This window comes from Gastrolobium bilobum, unplaced genomic scaffold (genome assembly GCF_033153095.1).
Source record: "Gastrolobium bilobum isolate Gb01-03AN ecotype WA unplaced genomic scaffold, APGP_CSIRO_Gbil_v1 utg10696, whole genome shotgun sequence".
NCBI classification, from domain to species: Eukaryota; Viridiplantae; Streptophyta; class Magnoliopsida; order Fabales; family Fabaceae; genus Gastrolobium; species Gastrolobium bilobum.
This window is the reverse complement of record NW_026899284.1, coordinates 417,698-438,055: the sequence shown is the minus strand read 5'-3', so window position 1 is coordinate 438,055 and position 20,358 is coordinate 417,698. Positions and strand designations below refer to the sequence as shown.

The 20,358-nt window shown below is 32.9% G+C and overlaps 4 protein-coding genes across 9 annotated transcripts; 2 read left to right on the top strand and 2 right to left on the bottom strand.

Annotated features, from left to right (window-relative positions):
* Nucleotides 1-1,771: 1,771 nt before the first annotated feature.
* Nucleotides 1,772-4,612, bottom strand: LOC133289188 (protein AE7-like). Of its 6 annotated transcripts, none has more exons than XM_061487066.1 (5): nucleotides 4,278-4,612; nucleotides 4,091-4,186; nucleotides 3,841-3,940; nucleotides 2,625-2,670; nucleotides 1,772-2,178 (listed from the first exon to the last, which is right to left on the bottom strand). In XM_061487066.1, exons 1-5 carry the CDS (start codon nucleotides 4,469-4,471, stop codon nucleotides 2,078-2,080), a joined length of 537 nt encoding a protein of 178 aa, XP_061343050.1. In that variant the 5' UTR covers nucleotides 4,472-4,612; the 3' UTR covers nucleotides 1,772-2,077. The 6 variants fall into 6 exon arrangements, with proteins under 6 accessions (XP_061343050.1, XP_061343052.1, XP_061343054.1 ...); XM_061487068.1 differs by having other exon boundaries at nucleotides 4,091-4,176; nucleotides 4,313-4,612; XM_061487070.1 differs by having other exon boundaries at nucleotides 4,091-4,192; nucleotides 4,341-4,612.
* A 1,461-nt stretch (nucleotides 4,613-6,073) lies between these two features.
* Nucleotides 6,074-10,290, top strand: LOC133289197 (UV-B-induced protein At3g17800, chloroplastic). The gene is made up of 5 exons (XM_061487082.1): nucleotides 6,074-6,222; nucleotides 6,322-6,372; nucleotides 6,463-6,661; nucleotides 7,989-8,266; nucleotides 9,212-10,290. Exons 3-5 carry the CDS (start codon nucleotides 6,524-6,526, stop codon nucleotides 10,002-10,004), a joined length of 1,209 nt encoding a protein of 402 aa, XP_061343066.1. The 5' UTR covers nucleotides 6,074-6,222; nucleotides 6,322-6,372; nucleotides 6,463-6,523; the 3' UTR covers nucleotides 10,005-10,290.
* A 1,567-nt stretch (nucleotides 10,291-11,857) lies between these two features.
* LOC133289194 (protein IWS1 homolog 1-like) lies at nucleotides 11,858-16,093 on the top strand. The gene is made up of 11 exons (XM_061487078.1): nucleotides 11,858-11,958; nucleotides 12,062-12,572; nucleotides 12,926-13,042; nucleotides 13,349-13,569; nucleotides 13,675-13,804; nucleotides 13,896-13,958; nucleotides 14,082-14,159; nucleotides 14,446-14,537; nucleotides 14,661-14,723; nucleotides 14,824-14,974; nucleotides 15,753-16,093. Exons 1-11 carry the CDS (start codon nucleotides 11,939-11,941, stop codon nucleotides 15,849-15,851), a joined length of 1,545 nt encoding a protein of 514 aa, XP_061343062.1. The 5' UTR covers nucleotides 11,858-11,938; the 3' UTR covers nucleotides 15,852-16,093.
* Nucleotides 16,094-17,646: 1,553 nt separating this feature from the next.
* LOC133289170 (ankyrin repeat-containing protein ITN1-like) lies at nucleotides 17,647-20,336 on the bottom strand. The gene is made up of 5 exons (XM_061487042.1): nucleotides 20,171-20,336; nucleotides 19,434-19,496; nucleotides 19,263-19,331; nucleotides 18,680-19,110; nucleotides 17,647-18,234 (listed from the first exon to the last, which is right to left on the bottom strand). Exons 1-5 carry the CDS (start codon nucleotides 20,334-20,336, stop codon nucleotides 17,647-17,649), a joined length of 1,317 nt encoding a protein of 438 aa, XP_061343026.1.
* Nucleotides 20,337-20,358: the final 22 nt, after the last annotated feature.

Genomic DNA, 20,358 nt, shown 5'->3' with positions numbered 1-20,358 from the left:
AACCGAGAAACAACAAACCAACGAGATTTTAATATAATCTATCTCAAAAATAACATATTTTTGAGTTATTTTTGAGAAATTTTGGAAGTTTAAAAAGTGATTTTTCAAGCTATGGGTCGCGATTTTTCTTGGCACAAAAGCGTGTGATTTTTGTATTAAAATAAACATAAAACAGTGAAAAAAAAACAGGAAAACTAAAACCCTCAAACCAATTTTCGTTTTACATAAATGAAGCAATATCAATTTAAAGAAAGATTGAAACTTTCATAATATGAATCATATATTTCGTAACAATACATTTATGAACGAAATTCCTTCTCTATAGGAAACAATTTCAAACAATTTTTGTGTCAATAGATAACTAAAAACTTGTTTCTCAAAAGCCCCAAAGCAATTTAAGGTTTCAACTTTCAATGTATCGACTGAAAATTTTTTGAGAAATTTTCTAAACTTTCATGTAATTAAACCCAAAATTTCATATTCAAAATTTTCTTAGAATATTCAATGAAAATATGCATATGATATATGGTTAGAAAACTCTCATCACGTAAAACTAAAACCCCAATGTTTTCAAGATCAATTGCAAAAAATTTCAAACGAAATTTTATCATGAACTTTAGGTTCTATATGCAAATTTAGAATTATTTTTATAATTAAAAAAAATTGGGTCTTATAATCATATATGCATAACTTTGATACCAAATGAAGAAAATAATTTTCAACCCATTAGATATGTGAAAAGCTGTTGTTTAGTAATTTTGAATGTTTGTTAAAAATTATATTATGGTTTATTGATTGAGAAAATTATATTAGGTTTTACTTTTTTTTTATTAATTTCATTGCATTTCTTTGTTATTTTTTTATGTGAGAATATTATACTTACAACCTATTTTTGTTTACAGCCATATTTTAATCGTTGATTTCCTTCAATCAATGGTTATTATTTTAACAAATCAAACTTATTAATTAATATTTAACTTGGAAGTTAACCGTTGATATATGATTATTGTTTTCGCAAATCAAACTCAAACTCAAACTCATTGAGAAAATTATATTAGATTTTATTGATATGTGGAGAGTTGTTGTTTAGTAATTTTTGAGATAATTTTCAACCCGTTGTCAAGTTTACTTTTTTTTATTAATATCATTGCATTTCTTTGTGATTTGTTTTTATTGACTCTTGTAATTTTGAATATTTGCTAAAAATTCATATAGTTTTTTAAAATCTTATAAATCCATATTGTCTTTTCAAATCTTATAAATTCTATTAAAATCCTTTAAAATCCAATCCTATGAAATCTTGATTTAAAAAAAGTCTTCTAAAAAAGTCTATAAAGTCTCTCCAATTATAAAATGTCTTTTAAGATCTGTAGGATTTTTTATCTCAAAAAAGTCTTTTAAAATCCTAATCCAATACACCCCCTAATAAATTTAAATTAAAAAAGTGAATACGCACAACCAAAAATCACTTTTTTTAACATCGTTCGTTGAATTCCTTAACCTCAAATTTTGTTTATACATTTGTGGATCAGTAATTACCTGATATTAACTTGATAGATAATTTTATTTTATGAAGTTGGCAATGTCTTTTATGGTTTTAACCAGTACTTGGTCGATTTCTGATATTTTCAATCACGGTTATTATCAGTTTTTGTGGGTAAAGAATTCAACCATTACCATCACCAGTGGTAGTAGCTAATATGAGATTTGCCCTTTTGCAACTTCTCTTCATGTAACCTTTTTAAAAATTCACTTAATAGTGCAAAGGTAGGTTCAATCAAACAAGGTATATAAATAGTTTTACCTATGAAACACAAGCTTCAACTTCAAAACATAAAAAATAATTTCATTTTCCTTTTCTACAGCTAACAATCAAAGAACTTTGGTACCTCACTCAACTATCGCATTTTTCAATTGCGTATTCCTATTTAAACTACAAATACGTGGAGTAGGCACGAGTTGCATGACCAATATGCCAGCAACCGAAAATATCATACAGACAGATAAAGCTACCAACTTCGAGGACAAGCACAAAAGCCCCTAGAGTTTCATTGCATTGGAAGTAGATAAAGCTCCTTCAATAATAAGATGGAGCAAGACATTCATCAACCATATCCACAAGATTTGGATTTTCCAGTGCAGCAGCCACACGCTCTTTATCATTTAGCTGTTTGTTAACTGCATACACATTTGTCACGCACAAAAAAAATGAATACAAGAAGTGTGAATGTCCAGTTATGATCAATGATTTGTAAGTGAGAATTCAAATAATCAACCAAGGTCAGAGCCACTTGTGGCAATTCACAGATTCCTTCAGAGCATCATATACGAAAGTCAGATAATCATTAAATAAAATGAAGCACTAAATCTATGTCTTTCACCCACCAAAAAAAGAAAGAAAAAGAAGAAGCTAAATATATGTCAGATGTGTTGTTACAGATACATCAACAGCATGTATTACTTCAAGAAAGAAATCGCAATCACATAAGCAGTAAGATTTTTTTAGATCAATATTTAAAGTAGTGCAGAATGCATCAGTGCACAGAAATAAAAACCTCACCAAAAACATGGGTGCAGTAACACATACACAGAGGGAGAAAGAAAGAAAGATGAGGAAGAAAAACCTGCAGCTTCAGTTGCATGAGATCCAGGTGCTACTCTGATATCAACCTGACCAGAATTTAATAAATACTATCAAAGACAAACATAATCAAAACATAAACAGCATAGGGGTTCAAAGATCAGTTGAATATTTGATTTAATTAGTAATTACTATAGATTTATTCTCTAATTTTTTTTTTAAAAAAAAGAACCATGGAAGGTACAGATTATGCTTGATAAAGTATAAACACCAGAGATTGACAATATATACTATGATATAATTAGTTAACAATATAAAAATGATATAGAAAAGCAAAAAACAAAGAGTGGATTATGGTTGAGATGCCAGATAGATGGTAATAAAATGTAGGATATCATGTAAGTAAAAGACATACATACCATTGGCATGATGTGTTCCTATGTAAATCTCGTTATGTAGCATCAATCTAACTCAAGAGAGCATTAATATCAAGAGAGGATTGGCTTTGTGACAGACTATTCCAAGCCTAAACACCAAATATTATGAGTTATGAATTACTTTCGTATTTCCGGCCTAGGTTCCAAAATTTTTAGCTAGAGCTCTCTTCCTTTTCACATATTTTGTGGGATAAGCTTATTTTCTTAGACGCCTTGTGGCTTTCAGTTTAAGCTCATTGGTTATTTAACTAGTTATCTATCTTTATCTGATAAGCAAAGAGACTGGAATTCGGTTTTAAGCTCCTTGTAGTTCTTGTTTCTGTTTTAGGAGGATTTCAGTTCCTCCTACAATTACTATTTGCCACTCTTAGCAAATTCTAAAGATCAAAGGAAACAGCATAATACTTATAAGAAAAAAGGTGTGCTGCCTCTACCACAGTACGCATCCCATGTATCTAATATTGATTATTTTGTGAGAAGCCAGAAAACCATTCAAGCAAGAACAAGAGATTCATAATTGTTGAGCATTGCCATTATACAATATTAAATTTACAATTCATACTCACTAACACATTTTTTGCGTCACTTCATAAATCACCATTGCAAAAAATAAATTCATTACTTTTAAAATTATATTATAAGTATCCCTCTCTCTCTCTCTCTCTAATCTCTAAACAGTTTTACAAGTGAAACAAGTTATTCATCTTCTATCAATCATGCGTTATCATAATAAAACAATCCATCAATATGTTTTGCCTCACCAAGTATCAATCATTACATCAAGTTACTTCTCGGAACAAAAATCATAAAAGTCGAGAATACCTTGTATCTCGAAGGCAAGCTTCTCATGAGCTTGACCCGTAAGCATAGACCTATAATTGTCGCCATACTGCAATGTTCCACCGTTGGGGTAAACGTAACCCTAAAGCGAATCACAATTATCATCCAATAAAACAATGAAATTAAATATCCCATAATCCATATGAAGCATGAAGCAAAATTCTAGAAATCCAATGTTTCAAAAAATACATAATTAAAATTAAATTAAAATAAAAAATCACATCACGAGTACCTAACATAACTATTCTGATCATTGACTTCAATTGCTTCCTCTGTAATCACCTTGAGCTCTTCCAAGGAGTACGGGTGCTCAGGGTCCTTGATATCTCTTAGATGATTTAAGAATGTTAAGGCAACATTATCGTTATTAAGATCAATATTCTGTGTAAGTTGACGGAATTAATCGATAATTATTGAACAGGAAGAGAGAAAAACAAATAAAAATAACAAAAACCGAAACGAAATTCGAAATTCGAAAAAGGATATCAAAAACTTCCAGTTGGTCGATTGGTTCGACAGCGTAGTCGTCATCGGGAAGAGATGTAGCAGTGCGAGCTCGACGCTCTTTCTTTTCGTATATGATAGGGTTCGCGTTGATTAACCCCGACACCATTTTCTCCACCTCTTACTATTTGCTCCAGAAAACCGGGAACTTCCGTGCCAGTTAGGGCAATCAGAAGGATAAGGGTTGAACCAGAAATTTTCAATGTATTATTATCACGGATTCGACCCGTAATATATTCGACCAGAAAAACATAAGCCCGGATTGACAGCGAAGGAAAAAATGAATATGGGATTCGTATTTATCGTCTCGTAGAAAAATAATTTTATTTTTACATATATAAAAGAGTTTATGAGACTCATTAAATTTTTTTATTTAGTTTCCAAAGTTCATTAACTACCTAGCTAATCCGAACACGAGTAAGTTTAAATTTTAAGCCACACTCAAAGCCTTAGTAAGAGCGTTGAGGTTGGAAGTTGATCATTTGTTTTTTTTTTTTTTTTATAGCACATTTAGTTATTTAATATTCATATAAATATAAATCAATAATGATAAAAGAAAAAAATATTAGATTAAAAATATTTTTATCATCATTGATTTATCTTTGACCATGTGATATTTTTTTTACTAGGGAATGTTTGGTAGGTGGCAAAAGAATATTTTCCCCGAAGAAAAGGGTGTGGAAAATTTAATATCTATGTTTGATAGGTGAATGAATAAAAAAGTAGTTGGGTAAATTTTTTTAGCTATCAACTGATTTTGTTCATAATTTGGTTGTGTAACTTTGCCATAAAAAATGTGGTATCAATTTTTTCCCACACATTTGACAAAATAAAGAAATTTTGCGAGACAAAATTACCCCGCGACAACGTTGAGAGGGATACAGAGAATAGTAACATTTTCCTAACAACGAAATTCAATATTCAAAATATTGGGCAGTTTTGTAATTTTGCCTTAATTTTTCATCACTCTTTTACAATCATCTTAATATAACTTCAGTAAAATTCATCTAATTTTTCTGAAAAATTTTGAGGCAACCAAACAAATTGTCTTAACTTACCCGACTAAAAAAATTTCCAACTATATTCTTATAAAAAATATCTGATTGGTCAAAAAAATTTTCTCCTATACCAAATATCTCTAAAATTATTCAGTATTGCCTTCCTCACAAGTGGTGACTTTGAGTCGAACACTTGTACAAATAATGTCCCAATTTTGCATTCTATAATTATAATTTATTTTTATACATTATATTACACTATATTCTTTTTGAGAGTTAAATACTTTTTTTAAATTTTAAATTTTTTATATTAATTCTGTATATATAGTTTTATAATTTAATTTTTTTATGGTGATTTAAATTTTACTTCAAATAATTATACATACTTTTCATAATTTTCAATATTTATTCTATTAAATATTTTTTATTTATATTTTTTAAATTTTATATAAATCTAAAAATATTCCTATAATATAAGAATTATTTATTTGTTAATTACGTACTATTGATTATTATCTTTTGTTTATATTAACATAAATCATAACAAACATGCTAGTTAATTGATTAAAAGAATAACTGATAGCTTACTAAAAAAAACTGATATAAAATTAAAATAGAAATAATAACATAATAAACCATCCCATGATAAAAAAATAAAATAAAAAATATTTTCCCGCACACACGTTTGACGCTTGTGTTATCCGTGTTCTTCTCTACACCTCATTATTTCGGCGGTGCCGTGTGCATCTCCTCCAAACAATCACTGCACCACAGAGTAAACTTTGATCGAAGTCAGACCCACTTTCCTAAACTTCGAAGCCACGAATTTGGAGTCCCAAGATTCCAAATTTGAAAAGAAAAGGTAAGAGCTTGCTCAACACTAACACCAGTTGCTTTGGTTTTTCCTTCAATTCATTCTTTCATTTTCAATCTTTATTCATATTTGGGGTGGTGGCATCAGAAACTACATCAAAAACTGGGTTCGAAAAGATTTGTACCTGGAGACAGAAAGGTGAGTCTTTTTATCAAGATTTCTAAAATTCACATTTATTTAATTATTATCGCAAGAAACTGTTTTAACAACCCTTTTGTCCCTTCTTAGGCCTTCACTTCTTGTCTAATATAGCCCTAATCTTGGGATTGCGAAAGCCACGATTTTGAAAATGCAAGTCTCAGGTGCTATCAGTGACGTCTTGGTGGTGCTTCCACCTTCGGCATCTGTCAGGCAACCAGAATTCCGCCACTTGCATGCTTTTGCTGTTTCTGACGCCAAGAATTTTCTTTCTGGTGGATTTCTTAAAGTAAGCTTTCTATCATTTCATCTTTATTTTCTTGTTATCTACATCTTCCGATACTGTGTTCGAAAATGTTATGAATTTTTCTATCTTGCTTGTAATGAACTTACTATGGCTAGATAGATATAAAGTTTGAGGATAGGGATTTATTGTCTTCCCTTGGAAGCTAACTGAACCGCTAAATTTGGTGATTTCCCAAAATTTAGGAAAAATGGAACTAGTAACAAACGATCCCTTAATTATAGGTATAGATAGCTTTTGTAAAATAGAGTATATATTAAAATGGACTCTTGCTATATGACTGTGTTATAATTGTGGGTTGAATATTGTCCACTCTTTCTTTTTTAATTTTTTAATTTTTAATTTTTTTTTTACCTTGGTTACTTGTAAAATCTTTTGGCCAAATGATACTTACCCTACTGTTGCTGTTTTAGTTCATATATTTAAGTTGACAAAACATTAAGTTTCATCATGAAAATGTTAATTATATTGACACAGCTACATAGAAGTTTTTTTCCCCCCTCTGTTTTCATGCTTGATTGGCTCTCCATTTATCTAACTCTTTTCCCTTTAACTTCAGAAAAATTGCTTTAATATACCTTGTTGATCCTTAATTTTTTTTTTTCTTTTCAATATGTAGCCTATGAATATGCAATTTTCGTTAATAGGTAGGACATTCTGATTCATGCTTACTTTTTATGTCTTGTTTTTTAGTCTTTACTCATGCCATTTTATGCCATTTTATTGTTGAACCTTTTCCCCCCATTAAATTGGGTACTTGTATTCTTTTAGAAGTATCCATTATGTACTTACACTAATTAATTTATCATCAATGTTTATATTATGGTTAGACCCACTTCTTGCTATTTGCCTAGAAATTTGCACAAGATGTCAGTTAGACTTGTATAGGAGATTTTTAAAGATTTAATGTGGTATGTGGTCTTTTCAAACTGGTTTTTAGATATTACTAAATCATATGCCATTTTGTGATAGGAAAATAAAAAACATATGGAATAATATCAGTATTTTCTATGATAATTATCATTTTGCGGAGAAAATAAAGTTTGGTTATAAGGCCCACATCATTCCACTTCAAGCTGAAGGTTGATTAGAGAAACACTTAACCTAAGAATTTAAGTCAACATTGCCTATGTATTATGTATCGTGATGGCATTGAAAAGCTATAATTTTCTATCTATTTTAACATCAGCATGTTGTATCTCCTATTTTAGTTCTTGTATATGACTTTTAGGCAGAGGTTTTTGTAATTTAGTAATTATTATCTCCATTTTATTATCAACTAAGCACCTCTAAAATGTTTTTTTCTTCTTAGAGCTGTCCTTCATCTTACAATCCCAAGCACTACAATGAACTCTACAATTTCAGAGCTAGAGGCTCAGTTGTGAGAGCGTCAGCAGATTCAAGTGATAATTCAGTACCTTTGGCTCCTCTCCAATTTGAGTCACCAGTTGGTCAGCTTTTGGAACAAATTTCACGAACTCATCCTCATCTACTACCGGCAGCCATTGATCAGGAACTAGAGAACCTTCAGACTGCTAGAGATGCCCATAAAGAAGAATCTTCTACTTTGTCTCATGATTCCCTTTACAAGTAAATAATGCAATCTCTTCTTCTTCTCTTTCCTGCTTTCCCCTGACTTAATTAGAAGGGGCTATTTGGAATGGAAAACTTTAAACAATCAAAGGACTTTTAGGATAACCATAGCAAATATCAGGTTCAGAGTTGTAAGTAACTAAGAATACAATCTCTTGAAGCTTTGGTCCTGGATTTCAAATTTTCAATTGCTCTGACTAGATATTGGACTATCCTATGCTACATCTTTCCGGCAAAAAAGGTCTATGTGTGAATTGTTAGTATAAAGGTTTCCTTGCATAGTTTAAGTATTAGGCTTAGTTCTATGATCTTTTTTTCCCTCTTGAATTTCTTCATTGTCTTACTGAAATATGCATAAATAATCATTGCTTAGTGGAGTAAAATGTAAGGCTACGTCTTTTGGATAAGCTACTTTTGAAAGTTTATTTGTGTCTATTATATGACTGGATAAAAGAAAAAAATTTCAATGGCACTCATAACTAACATGTAAGAGTGTGAAATAAAACTTGGATCTAATTATTAGTGATTCCATATTTTCTTTAAAATATCAGTTTGAGATCGTGCTTGGTGCATTACTGCTCATACCCGTCTGTCAGCTTTATGGAACTAGCTACTTATGTTGTTTATATAAACACACACACATACACATGAATAAGTGAAACCATCCTTAGTTAGTGCATTGCTGTTCATACCCATAAGATCTTTCCTGTCAGCCCTATGGGACTAGCTACTTACTTTGTTTACATAAACACGCGTGCGGGCAGGCGCTGCATATGTGCACACAAGTCTTACTTCCTATATTTTTTCATCTCATGTTAATGCAAATTAATTAGAAGATTGAAACAAATTAGAGCAGAAGAATATATTTGCATCAATTGGTTGCTTATTGGTTTAGCTACTGGTAGTGCAAAAGTGATCAATTTTGTCAAATCTGAATTTTAGGAGGATAGCTGAAATTAAAGAGAAAGAAAAACGTACAGCATTGGAAGAGATATTGTACTGCTCAATTGTACATAAATTTTTGGAAAGAAACATTTCAATGATCCCAAAAATATCACCAACCTCAGATCCTACTGGTCGAGTGGATTTATGGCCAAATCAGGAGCAGAAACTAGAAGCTGTTCATTCTCCAGAGGCATTTGAGATGATACAGAATCACTTATCTCTAGTACTAGAAGATCGGCTTGTGGGTCCTCTCCAGACAGTTGTTCAGATTAGTAAAATTAAACTGGGAAAGTTGTATGCTGCTTCAATAATGTATGGATACTTTCTCAAACGAGTTGATGAACGGTTTCAACTTGAGAGGTCAACGGGAACACTTCCCCAGGATTTTGGTAAAGCAAATGTAAGTTTTGATGAACCATCACCAGCAAACAAGCTATGGGATCCTGATTCCCTGATCACGGTGCGTGCTTATGACGAAGTTTTTGATGATGGCAGATCATTCAGACTGAGAGCTTATGTGATGCGGTTGGACTCAGACACACTTCAGAGACTTGCTACCATACGATCAAAGGAAGCTATATCATTGATTGAGAAGCAAACTCAAGCCCTGTTTGGAAGGCCTGACATCCGTGTCTCTGATGATGGTTCAATTGAAGCTGGCAATGATGAATTGCTCCCACTCACCTACTCAGGCTTGACTATGCTTGTTTTGGAGGCCGTTGCTTTTGGATCATTCCTATGGGATCAGGAAAACTATGTTGAATCCAAATACCCCTTTCTTAATAACTAGAAGACTCTATCCATACATTCTTTTTTGGTTCTAACTGTACTTTTTAGACTGTAAAGAATTTAAATTCATGCATGGAGCTTTGCGCCATTGTCCATAGTTATATTATATGTTAGACTGTGTTTTGGTTGTCAAAGATTGTTTGCTATTCTAAACTCGAGTGATTACAAAATATTGTACAGCTTGAGTAAAACCACAAGTGCGTGGAGAAACAAACCTAGGTAAATGAATGTATAGGCAGTATATACTTGTATGGATTTGTATATGATGTGGAATCCCCATTAGGTAAAATTGTCATTTTTTATTTTTTCTATTGTCGAATCATGGTCCGAACTCATACAAAGCTTGTTTAGCGAATGACTGTCATAATTCGGTCTCCGGTAGTAGTAGATAATTGGATATCAATTTTAAAATCTCTAGGATTTGAGAAATACTAAAACTTTAAATATTATTTCATTAGTTCAGTCTGTTTGATTTTATTTTTATTTATACCTTTTTTTTCATAAATTTTTTATTCTTTTTAAAATTTTGTTAACATGTGGCTTTTAATTCATGTTAAGAATTAAAAATATGATCTCTTATTCATATTAATTACTTAAGAAAGAAAGTATTAGATATATTTTGCGTTTTTAAGATATTCAATGCTTATATTTTTAGTTTTCCATTCCTGAAACAAAACCCCTTTTAGATTATCTATTTATATTCCATTATTATTTAAAATAATTTTTTATTTATTTATGTTTTGTTTTCCCTAAGTTTAAATTTTAATTTTTTTATTAATTTAAGATAAAATTTAACTAAATTAAGAATAAAATAAAACTATCACGAAGTATATATGATGAAAGAGTTTAAAACGGTTTTGTGGTTAAATCACCGCTTATATTTTATTAACAACATTTGTCAAGGGAAAAAGTGTTTATCATTTTAAATAATATAGAATTATGTCATTTTAAGAAAGATAAAGACATAAATGTGTTCGAATCTTCACAGTATCACTTTTGGGAGGGGTTTAAAATCTTAATCCTGGACCCGCCCCGAATCGGATTAGTTGCAAAACAATGAACCGATTGGAATATTTTCAACAAAAAAAAAGACATAAATTGATTTTTTATTTAAAATTTAAATTAAAAAATACCACTTTCTCCCTTAGGATTTATATTATTTAATTTAAAATGACATAACTCTGTGTCATTTAAAATGACAAACACCAAACTCTTCGTTCAGAATGTATTTCTCTTTCTATTTTTTATTTTCATCTAGTATTTATTCATAAAACACAGTTAACAATTTTTTTAATATATAAATTAAAAGTATCATTGTCCATCTTTTGTCTTTCTCTTAACATTTAATTTTTTAACTTTTACAATGGTTTCAAAATCTTAAAATTAGTTCAGTGAAAAAATAATAATTCGTTTAAAAAAACTTCAGTTGAATGATTAATTTATTTCAGGGTTTAATATTTCTCATATTGTAAAGATAAATTTATCTCATACTCACTCATAAAACTGTGATGACGCTCATATTTTTTCTTCCCCTCTCTTCTTCTCATATAAGCCTACATATTTTTTATATAGGGCAGAATATATTTATCTTCAAAAAAATTTACCATTTACAACTCACCTAATCACAATTGATTTTTATCAATCTAACAATTATAATTTATTATTTAATAATTAATTAATAAGTTCATATTATTCTTTTAAATCTTATAAATTCTATCAAAACCTTTAAAATTCAATCTTATTAAATCTTTTAAAAAGTCTTTAAATACTCTTTTAAAATCTGTAGATTTTTTAATTCAAAAATTCTTTTAAAATCATAATCCATTACCCCTTATTTTTCTTTGTTATCATACACAAACCGAGACACTTTTTACTCGTTCGTGGTTTTTTCAATTCGCTCCCTTTTCTGCAACCGCGTATTCATCACCGTCAGCCATGGGTTACGAAGATCATCCGTACGTTTTCCTCTTTCTCTTTCGAGAAATTTCACGTTAGGGTTTTGGTTTTGGTTTGGGTTTTTGTGATTCAGAATTTTCGTTCCTTTTGGTTTTCTTTCAGGTATCGCGACGAAGACGGAGAACCGTTGATGGACTTCGACGAAGTTCAATCGGATCGCGAGGCGTCTCCGGAACCTCAGCAGCTCGACGATTTCGAGGATGACGTGGACGATTGGCGCGGTCGGGATCGGTCGCAGACTCCGGTGTACGACACCGATCCATCAAGGTCGAAGCCGAGGAAGAGGCTCATCAAGAAGAGTGATGCCGGAAAGCAGTCAGTGGCGCCGGAGCTCTACGATGAGGAGGTGGAGGAAGAGGATAATGTTCCGGCGAGGTCTGAGGATGGGGGTGTGAGGAAGAGGAAGAAGGGGAAGGATGGTGGCGGTGGCAGTGGCAGTGGGAAGAAGGAGAAGAGGCTTAAGGGGGAGAAGAGGTTTGGAAGTAGTAGCGGTGGAAAGGGCGCGGGGTCTAAATTTGGGGTTTCGAAGAAAGGGTTTGGTGGGAAGGCTGGGAAGGATCACGATGGCGAAGTTAAGGAGATGTGGGATACAATTGCTGGGGGGGATTCTGAGGTATTGATTTTCCCTGATCTATATTTATTCCCTTTCGTGTTTGAGGGGTGATTGCTTAAATTTTATTGACTTTGTTATTCTTCTATCTGGTAATTAGACTTTAGTTTGGGGAGAAGAGGGTTAAGAGTTCTTTATTATCGTTGTTATTATTTTGATGTTTTTATAACTTCAAACTGTATATTTGAGAGATTGGGAATTATAAGTCTGAATATAGGGGATATTCCTCCTACTGATCATGACTAGTTATAGCCTTTAATTGGTGCTCATTGACTAGATCTCTTTTGATGCTTGTGGTTCTTACACTTTTGGTTGTGAATTGTATCTGATGCCAGTTTTCTCTTTCCATTAATTAGGATGATCACGACGGTGACAGGAATGTTGATGATGACAACTTCATAGATGACACTGGAGTGGAACCTGCTTATTATGGAAGTGACAATGAGCCTCGTTCTCCTGGTGATGCTCCCCAGGTTGATGATTTATTCCCTTAATATTTTTTCTGCTTAAAATTTCCTCAAAATCAGATTTTGTCTGTTTTTTTTTACATTGTGATTCAAAGAAGATATTGCAACCAGTGGAATGTTGTAAACCAAAATCAAAATATGCAATGAATGGGTGTTTTTGAGGTTAAGCTTTTCGTTATCTCCAGCTATTCCTACTGGTTAATAATTTGGCCAGAGACAATTTTAGCTGTGAAATCAAATATAAGATTTGTTGCATCGATTATTAAAAGGCTTTTCTGATAACTTTGTTTGTCTGTTATATGGATTTTGTAGGCAGAGGAAGGTGAAGAGGATGAAGAAATCAAGGATCTTTTCAAGATAGGTAAGAAAAGGAAGAAGAATGAGAGAAGTCCTGCAGAAATAGCTTTGTTAGTTGAAAATGTCATGGCTGAGCTTGAGGTTACGGCTGAAGAGGATGCTGAACTTAATAGACAGGCGAAGCCTGCTATTAATAAACTCAAGAAGTTGCCTCTTCTTACAGAAGTCCTCTCAAAGTAAGCAGTTGATTTCATGACAAATTAAGTGTGCAGAGTGGTATTTCCTTAATCTTTTATGTTTCTTTTTCCTTTTTTGATAACTTTCCACCAACTATTCTGCAGGAAACAGCTTCAACTAGAATTTTTAGATCATGGAGTGTTAACTTTATTGAAGAATTGGCTTGAGCCACTGCCTGATGGAAGCTTGCCAAATATAAACATACGCACGGCAATTTTGAAGATTTTGAATGATGTACTCCTAGTTCATGCCATTACAATATTTTTATATGCAGGTTTTCCCCCCAAAGTTATTAAGCTTCTTATTCATTTGTATTGTTATGCAGTTTCCTATAGACCTAGAACAGTATGATAGAAGAGAACAACTGAAGAAGAGTGGTCTTGGAAAGGTTGGGTTTCTGTTAATCATGTGACTAACATGCTATTTTGGTAGTGCTTAAACCAAGTCCCACCCTTATATGTAGCCTGTTCGTGGAAGCAATTGTCTTAAACTATTTTTTTTGTCTTGACAGGTAATTATGTTTTTATCGAAGTCCGATGAAGAAATCAGTGTAAATAGGAAACTAGCCAAGGATCTGGTTGATAAATGGGTGAGTGATGCATGATTGAACTCTTGCTCCTTCATAATCATTTATCTTCCCTTCAAAGTTGTTTGATTTTCATCAAGATATATAGTGTAGTGCCTGAGAAGAAATCTATGGTGGTCTTCTCTGTTGTGTTTGTGCTTTAATGTTACTAAAAATTGCTGATTGTTGAAGACATTATTTTATGTACATATTCTCTCTTTTCATGAGGTTATCTATTTTATATGGTAGTAGTTTTCTTCTTTATAAACAAAATTTTTATGTTTATGTTATCTTTGCACTGGAATTGCAGAGCCGGCCTATATTTAATAAGAGTACACGGTTTGAAGACATGAGAAATATTGAGGATGATAGGGTTCCTTTCAGAAGGCCATTGGTTAAAAAGTATGTTATACCTTTCTTTTTTTGGTAAACATACCTTTCTTTTTTTGATTGCTTGGCTCCTGCAGTATTAGGTTTGCTTAGTGCATCGTGGTGAATTTATATAATTTTGTTGAACTCTCACAGACCGGCAAATAAAGCTGCAGGAATGGAATCTAGAGACAGTGATCTTGATTTGGAACTTTCGCAGTAAGGCTTGATTGGCGTTTATATATTTCTTGTAGAGCAGTATGATTTGAGTAGTTACTGATTTATATTTTGGATGGTAAATTCTCTGACTGTAATGCAGGCCTAGGTCTGGCCAGTCCTCTTCCAGGCAACATGCATCAAGGCCAGAGGCAACACCTTTAGATTTTGTGATCCGTCCTCAATCTAAAATTGATCCAGAAGAAGTTAGAGCACGAGCAAAACAAGCTGCTCAAGATCAGCAGCGTATGAAGGTTGGTGTTTTATTTTTGAAGTTCTGATATTGATGATTGTTTTGGTCTTTAAGCTATATATAGTATGGGAATGGCTTTAATTTGAATGATTGTTTTTATCTTTGCTCCTTTCCAATTTTTAAGCTATATATAGTATGGGAATGGCTTTAATTTGAATGATTGTTTTTATCTTTGCTCCTTTCCAATTTTCAACCCACAAGCAGATTCCCTAGAGTTTGGGTGGGGCTATAGCAATGGTGAAGTTTTTAGCATGAGACAAAGATTAATGTAACTTTTTAATGCAAATAAATGTCTATGTGAGTGCAAACAAACCATAAGAATTATATAGTCATTTGACATCAAGCTTTGACAATGTATGTGTGTGTATGCAGTAGAAATAAAGATTTAAAAAAGAAGTAATAGTATAGTTAGTTAAGAGGATATGTAACGGGGATAATAGTGAACTGATAGGGAAGTAGAGATAAAATGGAGATATGGATATCAATTTATTTAATTGTATTTCCTTGAAACTTATATTAATTTATCTAACAAATATCCAACTTAGTGTATTTTTGGTTGGGATCATCTATGGTAAAATAAATGTTTTTGTTCAAATGCTCCATGGTGAAGCTGCTCCGAAAAAACAATTATTTTCCCAAAATTAGCTAATCTAAACATGCAGATACATTAGGATTTTTTGGAATTATTGAGACAAAAATGAAGATTGTAAACTATGTCCCTTGTTATCTTTATTAGTATAGTTGTAGACAATTTGACCCGTGTGAATTGTTAAACGCAGATGAATAAGAAGTTACAGCAGCTGAGGGCACCAAAAAAGAGGCAGCTTCAGGCTACAAAACTGAGCGTGGAAGGTCGTGGCATGATCAAATATTTGTAAATATGACGACGTTGATACTGGATGGATTTGTTTGTCCTGCAAGTTAGAGATTATGTACTGTCTTAATGTGGAATCTTGTAAAGCAGGATCCTGTGAGCATTGAATTTGATGGGGGGATGTCATGAAAATACACCCCTTTACTGCATTTGTTGTGGATTCATGAATTGTAAAAGTAAATCCAAAAAACCACATTGGATGGTTTTGCACTCGACTATTATTTCGTTTATGTTGAATAATCAAGCTTCGATATTTCATGAATTTGACAATATGGATTCTGCATACCTAAGTAATTAGTAAATTTAATTCTTGGAAGTATCATTATCTTCACTACTGTAAGTCCAAATTTATTATTTTGTTTCATTTGCTGTGATTGCTCCATTATGCTGCTATTACGGGAACATGGTCTATTTTTTCAGTAACCGGTTAATATCTAGTTAAAAATTGAAATAGTTATTGTTCATGCCAAAATTTTGATATTCAAACTCCGACCACGGTTAAGCAGAGGGAGTTCCTGTTCGGCGATAACAGCCAGTAATGTAGTTTCTTGTAAAATGGGGCCTAGAGACCGAATAGCCTTAAGTGACTCAACCCTTCAGAGTCATGCCTCCTCTCACCATTTCTCCTTGAGTTCTAAACAGATATAAGTTGAGAATTATGATATTATACTTAATACCAATTGTTCTCTTTCTTAACAGAACTGAACATATTTGATCTCTTGAAAACCTCAACGAAGAGGCGTAGCTGTGATGGCATGAATACCACAACTGGAATACTTGCAAGTGACAAGCCGCTAATATCCTTTGGGCGTCATACCCACCGCATCACATAAAAAAGAAAAAGAAAAACCATCATGAACTCAACAAACAAGAAAAGGGTGACAAGGCCTTCAATAAGGCAAGATCATGTGAAAATCTTTTTCAGCATATATAATGCGATGTGAGGATCCAAATGAAGAGTGAAGGGAGATACCGTGTCTGTTATGACAAAAACACCAAATATGTTGTCATGCAAGAAAATTGGTATTCCATTATCTTGATTGTTTTCACCTGCGACGGTGAAGGTGGCAAACATGATAGTGGTGATGAGAGTATAAAAATGAGCTGTGTCTGTTGCTCATTTCTCACCAGCTCCTCGTGGCGTTCGGTAAATGATAAATATGTCACAAGTCTTCTTTCCATCTGATTTTTTTTTCCTTCCTTTCAATTGATTCGATTTTAAATTTGTTACAATTTAAGTCGCATATATATATATATATATATATATATATATATATATATATATAGCAGCCTATTCAAATGTAGTTAGATTCAAATCATACACACACACAAAATGAAAATAATTGTGACTGTAGCATTAGTTTAAATATAACTATGATGCGAGCATTCAGCTGGGTATATGCCGGGAGAGAAACTCCTAGCTCTTACAGAACGAGACAGAAACAACGGATAAAAGGAAAAAGTACTTTTAAGAATAAGACAGAAACTATAACAAACACCTAACTGATCAACTACAAAGTTAACAACTAACTTCAAACTAACAACCGTACAACCTCCCTCTAACGTCCACAGCTGATTACGATTATGCATTTGACAACGGAACTAGCTACTCTTGTCACACACATCTGTTGTTATTAGTAGCCATCCCTTTAGCCACCACCAAATTACAAATTTTCAAGCCCGAGACTTTTCTTGCCTTTCTGCCAAAGCAAACTCTCTCTCAACAACATTTTCTCCAAGTAAGAAAAAAGGATGAGTAAGTATTGTCATCTTCAATTTTTTTCATTAGGAGCAAATCTTCAATTTGATCTCATAGATCGGAAAATCTGACGCATGATGCGCAGCTGTGACTGCATGAGTCCGAAAACTGGATAAGCTGTAAACACATCGAGGGTCACTGTCATGTAAGACTGATAGGACGGATTTCCCTGAAGGGTTAAAACAAACACAGCAGAAAAGGCAACTATCGCTGACAGGAGAGACACGGAAAGGAATATTAAGCCCCGCAGTAAATTCCCAGGCACCTCCGAGAGGAAGTCTTTTTCAGCGTAACGAGATGTGAAGATCGCGATGAACATCAAGACAGAAGTGACAGCAGTGAAGAAAGATATTGCATTTGATATGAAAAACAAAGCAAATATATTGTTATGCAAATAGATTGGCATTCCATTATCAGGATTGCTTCCACCCGGGATAGTGAAGGCCGCAGCGAACACGATAGTAGTGATGAGAATACCCACAAGCATAAAAGAACCAGCCGTCTCTTTCGCCCATTTCTCTCCATCTTTCATCAACTCCTTGTGATTTTCAGTGAATACCTCATGTGCCTTCTTACCATCGTCATTTCTGCCTTCCTTATACTTGGGATTCACAACTTCCTTAACCGCCTGCATTCATCATTTCATATGTTACTCTTACAGAAATATTGTAACAGTGGTACGTAACGAATTAATTAATATTTCTTACAAAATGGGCACGAACCATATATATATATATAATTACAGAATTAAGATAATGCTTCATAAAATACGATTTACCAGCATTCTCTCATGATAAAAATTCACATTACATTTAGTGCACTTAAATTAAATTTAATAAGACAATAATAATGAGTCCCATTCCGTTCTTCGATTGTCTTTTAAGAGATTCACGTACGTACAAATATCTAATAAATAAAAAACAACATTTTACCAATAAATAAATAAATAAAAACAACAATATTGTCAACTCCAAATATATTGGTTTGTAAAATAACGAACCAAGCTTTGTGATTAATTTGCACCATTAATATTAAATACGGATATCATTATAAAGTGAGAAAAGATGAATAACCTCAAACCATTGAATCTCTCTTTGCATTTGCAGAGTAGCACCGACACTTCTATCAAGTACAGAGGAAGGTCCTAAATGTCCTGCCAGGTGCAACAGGTTATTGCCAAACACGTCTGTGCAATATTTATGTATCTGCTTCTGTCCATTGAGACCAAGTATGAGACGGAACACATTTTCCTTGCGATTCAGAATTGCATACGAAATTATGCCTCTCTTACTGCTATCCATGGCCCATAAGAGGTCAGGATTAGCCTTCCTCATAACATTTATGAACTCAACAATTCCATGCTTGGCTGCATCCAACATGGCATCATACGCCGAAGCAGCTTGGAGCTGTGAATCATTAAACTCCGCAATACTTTTGTATAAGTACAGCAATATTCCTCGAACTTCGTAATGGGCATATTTCTCATCATATATTTTCCTATATACTGAGACAGTTGGAGAGACTTAGTGCCGGGTCGTAACAGAAAATTAAATCGAATTAAGCAAAAAGAAAATGACTAACTAAATTGTATATTATTAACTGGCTAAGGGAGAAATTAAGAACACGAACCAAATTTTTGCATTTGGTTTTACGTACCTTCGCCGCCTGTTATAATTTCAAAAAAGGTTAGCGAGAAAAGTTCCATTCCAAGAAGTAGTAGTACACCTGAACAAATCATCCCAAAAAAAAAAAAAAAAAAGGTACTGGTCAAAGCATATATATATAATGGTAGTACAGGATCCGTCAAAGAGACAGGACACGACGTACCCAAAATCTTTACTGGAAGCAGAAATTGGAAAATGGGTAACCAGCCGAACAAATAGATAGATCCTGCACAAGAAAAGGAAAAGTTTTGTGACTTAGATAAAAATATAAGTTAAAGGGGAGAAATTTTTTCATTTTTAGAAAGAAGATGTACCTAATTGAATACATCTGATGCTGTACTAAGAAATTTTCATGAAAAAGTATCACACAAAAACAGCCGTGGACCGTTCATTTATAGAAAATAAAACAAATATTTTTTTATTTCTTTGACTTCCTCTAGTATTCTCACAAATTTCAATTCTTTGATGTTGAAACAGAAAGAAAAATTCAAAGTTGTAGTTTGAAATATTGTTGTATTCTCTAGAATCTTAACTAAGTTATTTTTAGGAATTTGTTTCTTAGTAAAGTTGTTACAATTCTGATCCTAGGAATTTGTTAGTTTGTTACTGAGTTGTTATTTACTCTGTATAAATACACCTCTAGGAGGAACCATTTCAGTATGAATGAAGAATTATTTTACCAAGAGTTGAATTTTAACATGGTATCACGAGAGTTCTGATCCTCGGAATTTTTTTCCACCCATATTAGTGTTTCCTTAACACTAACACGTAACCCCCCAACTTTTTCTCCTTACTGCCACGTACCTGTAATAGTTATCCCCCCAAAATAGTTATCACGTTTTCTCCTTACTGCCACTTTTCATATATCCATACCCGTACCCGTATGCTTGTTCTTTCTACCTGTAACTTCAACAAACCAAAACAACACTGACCCGCTTTCATTTTTCCCAAACCCAAAAACTTCAATCCCTAAAATGGACGTCGACGGAGAAAACACAGAGAACACTGGTTCTCCCACCCACAACTCCGCCATTCCTCCCTTGGTTTCCCAACCATCCTCCAACATTGTGATTCACCAGGATAACTCC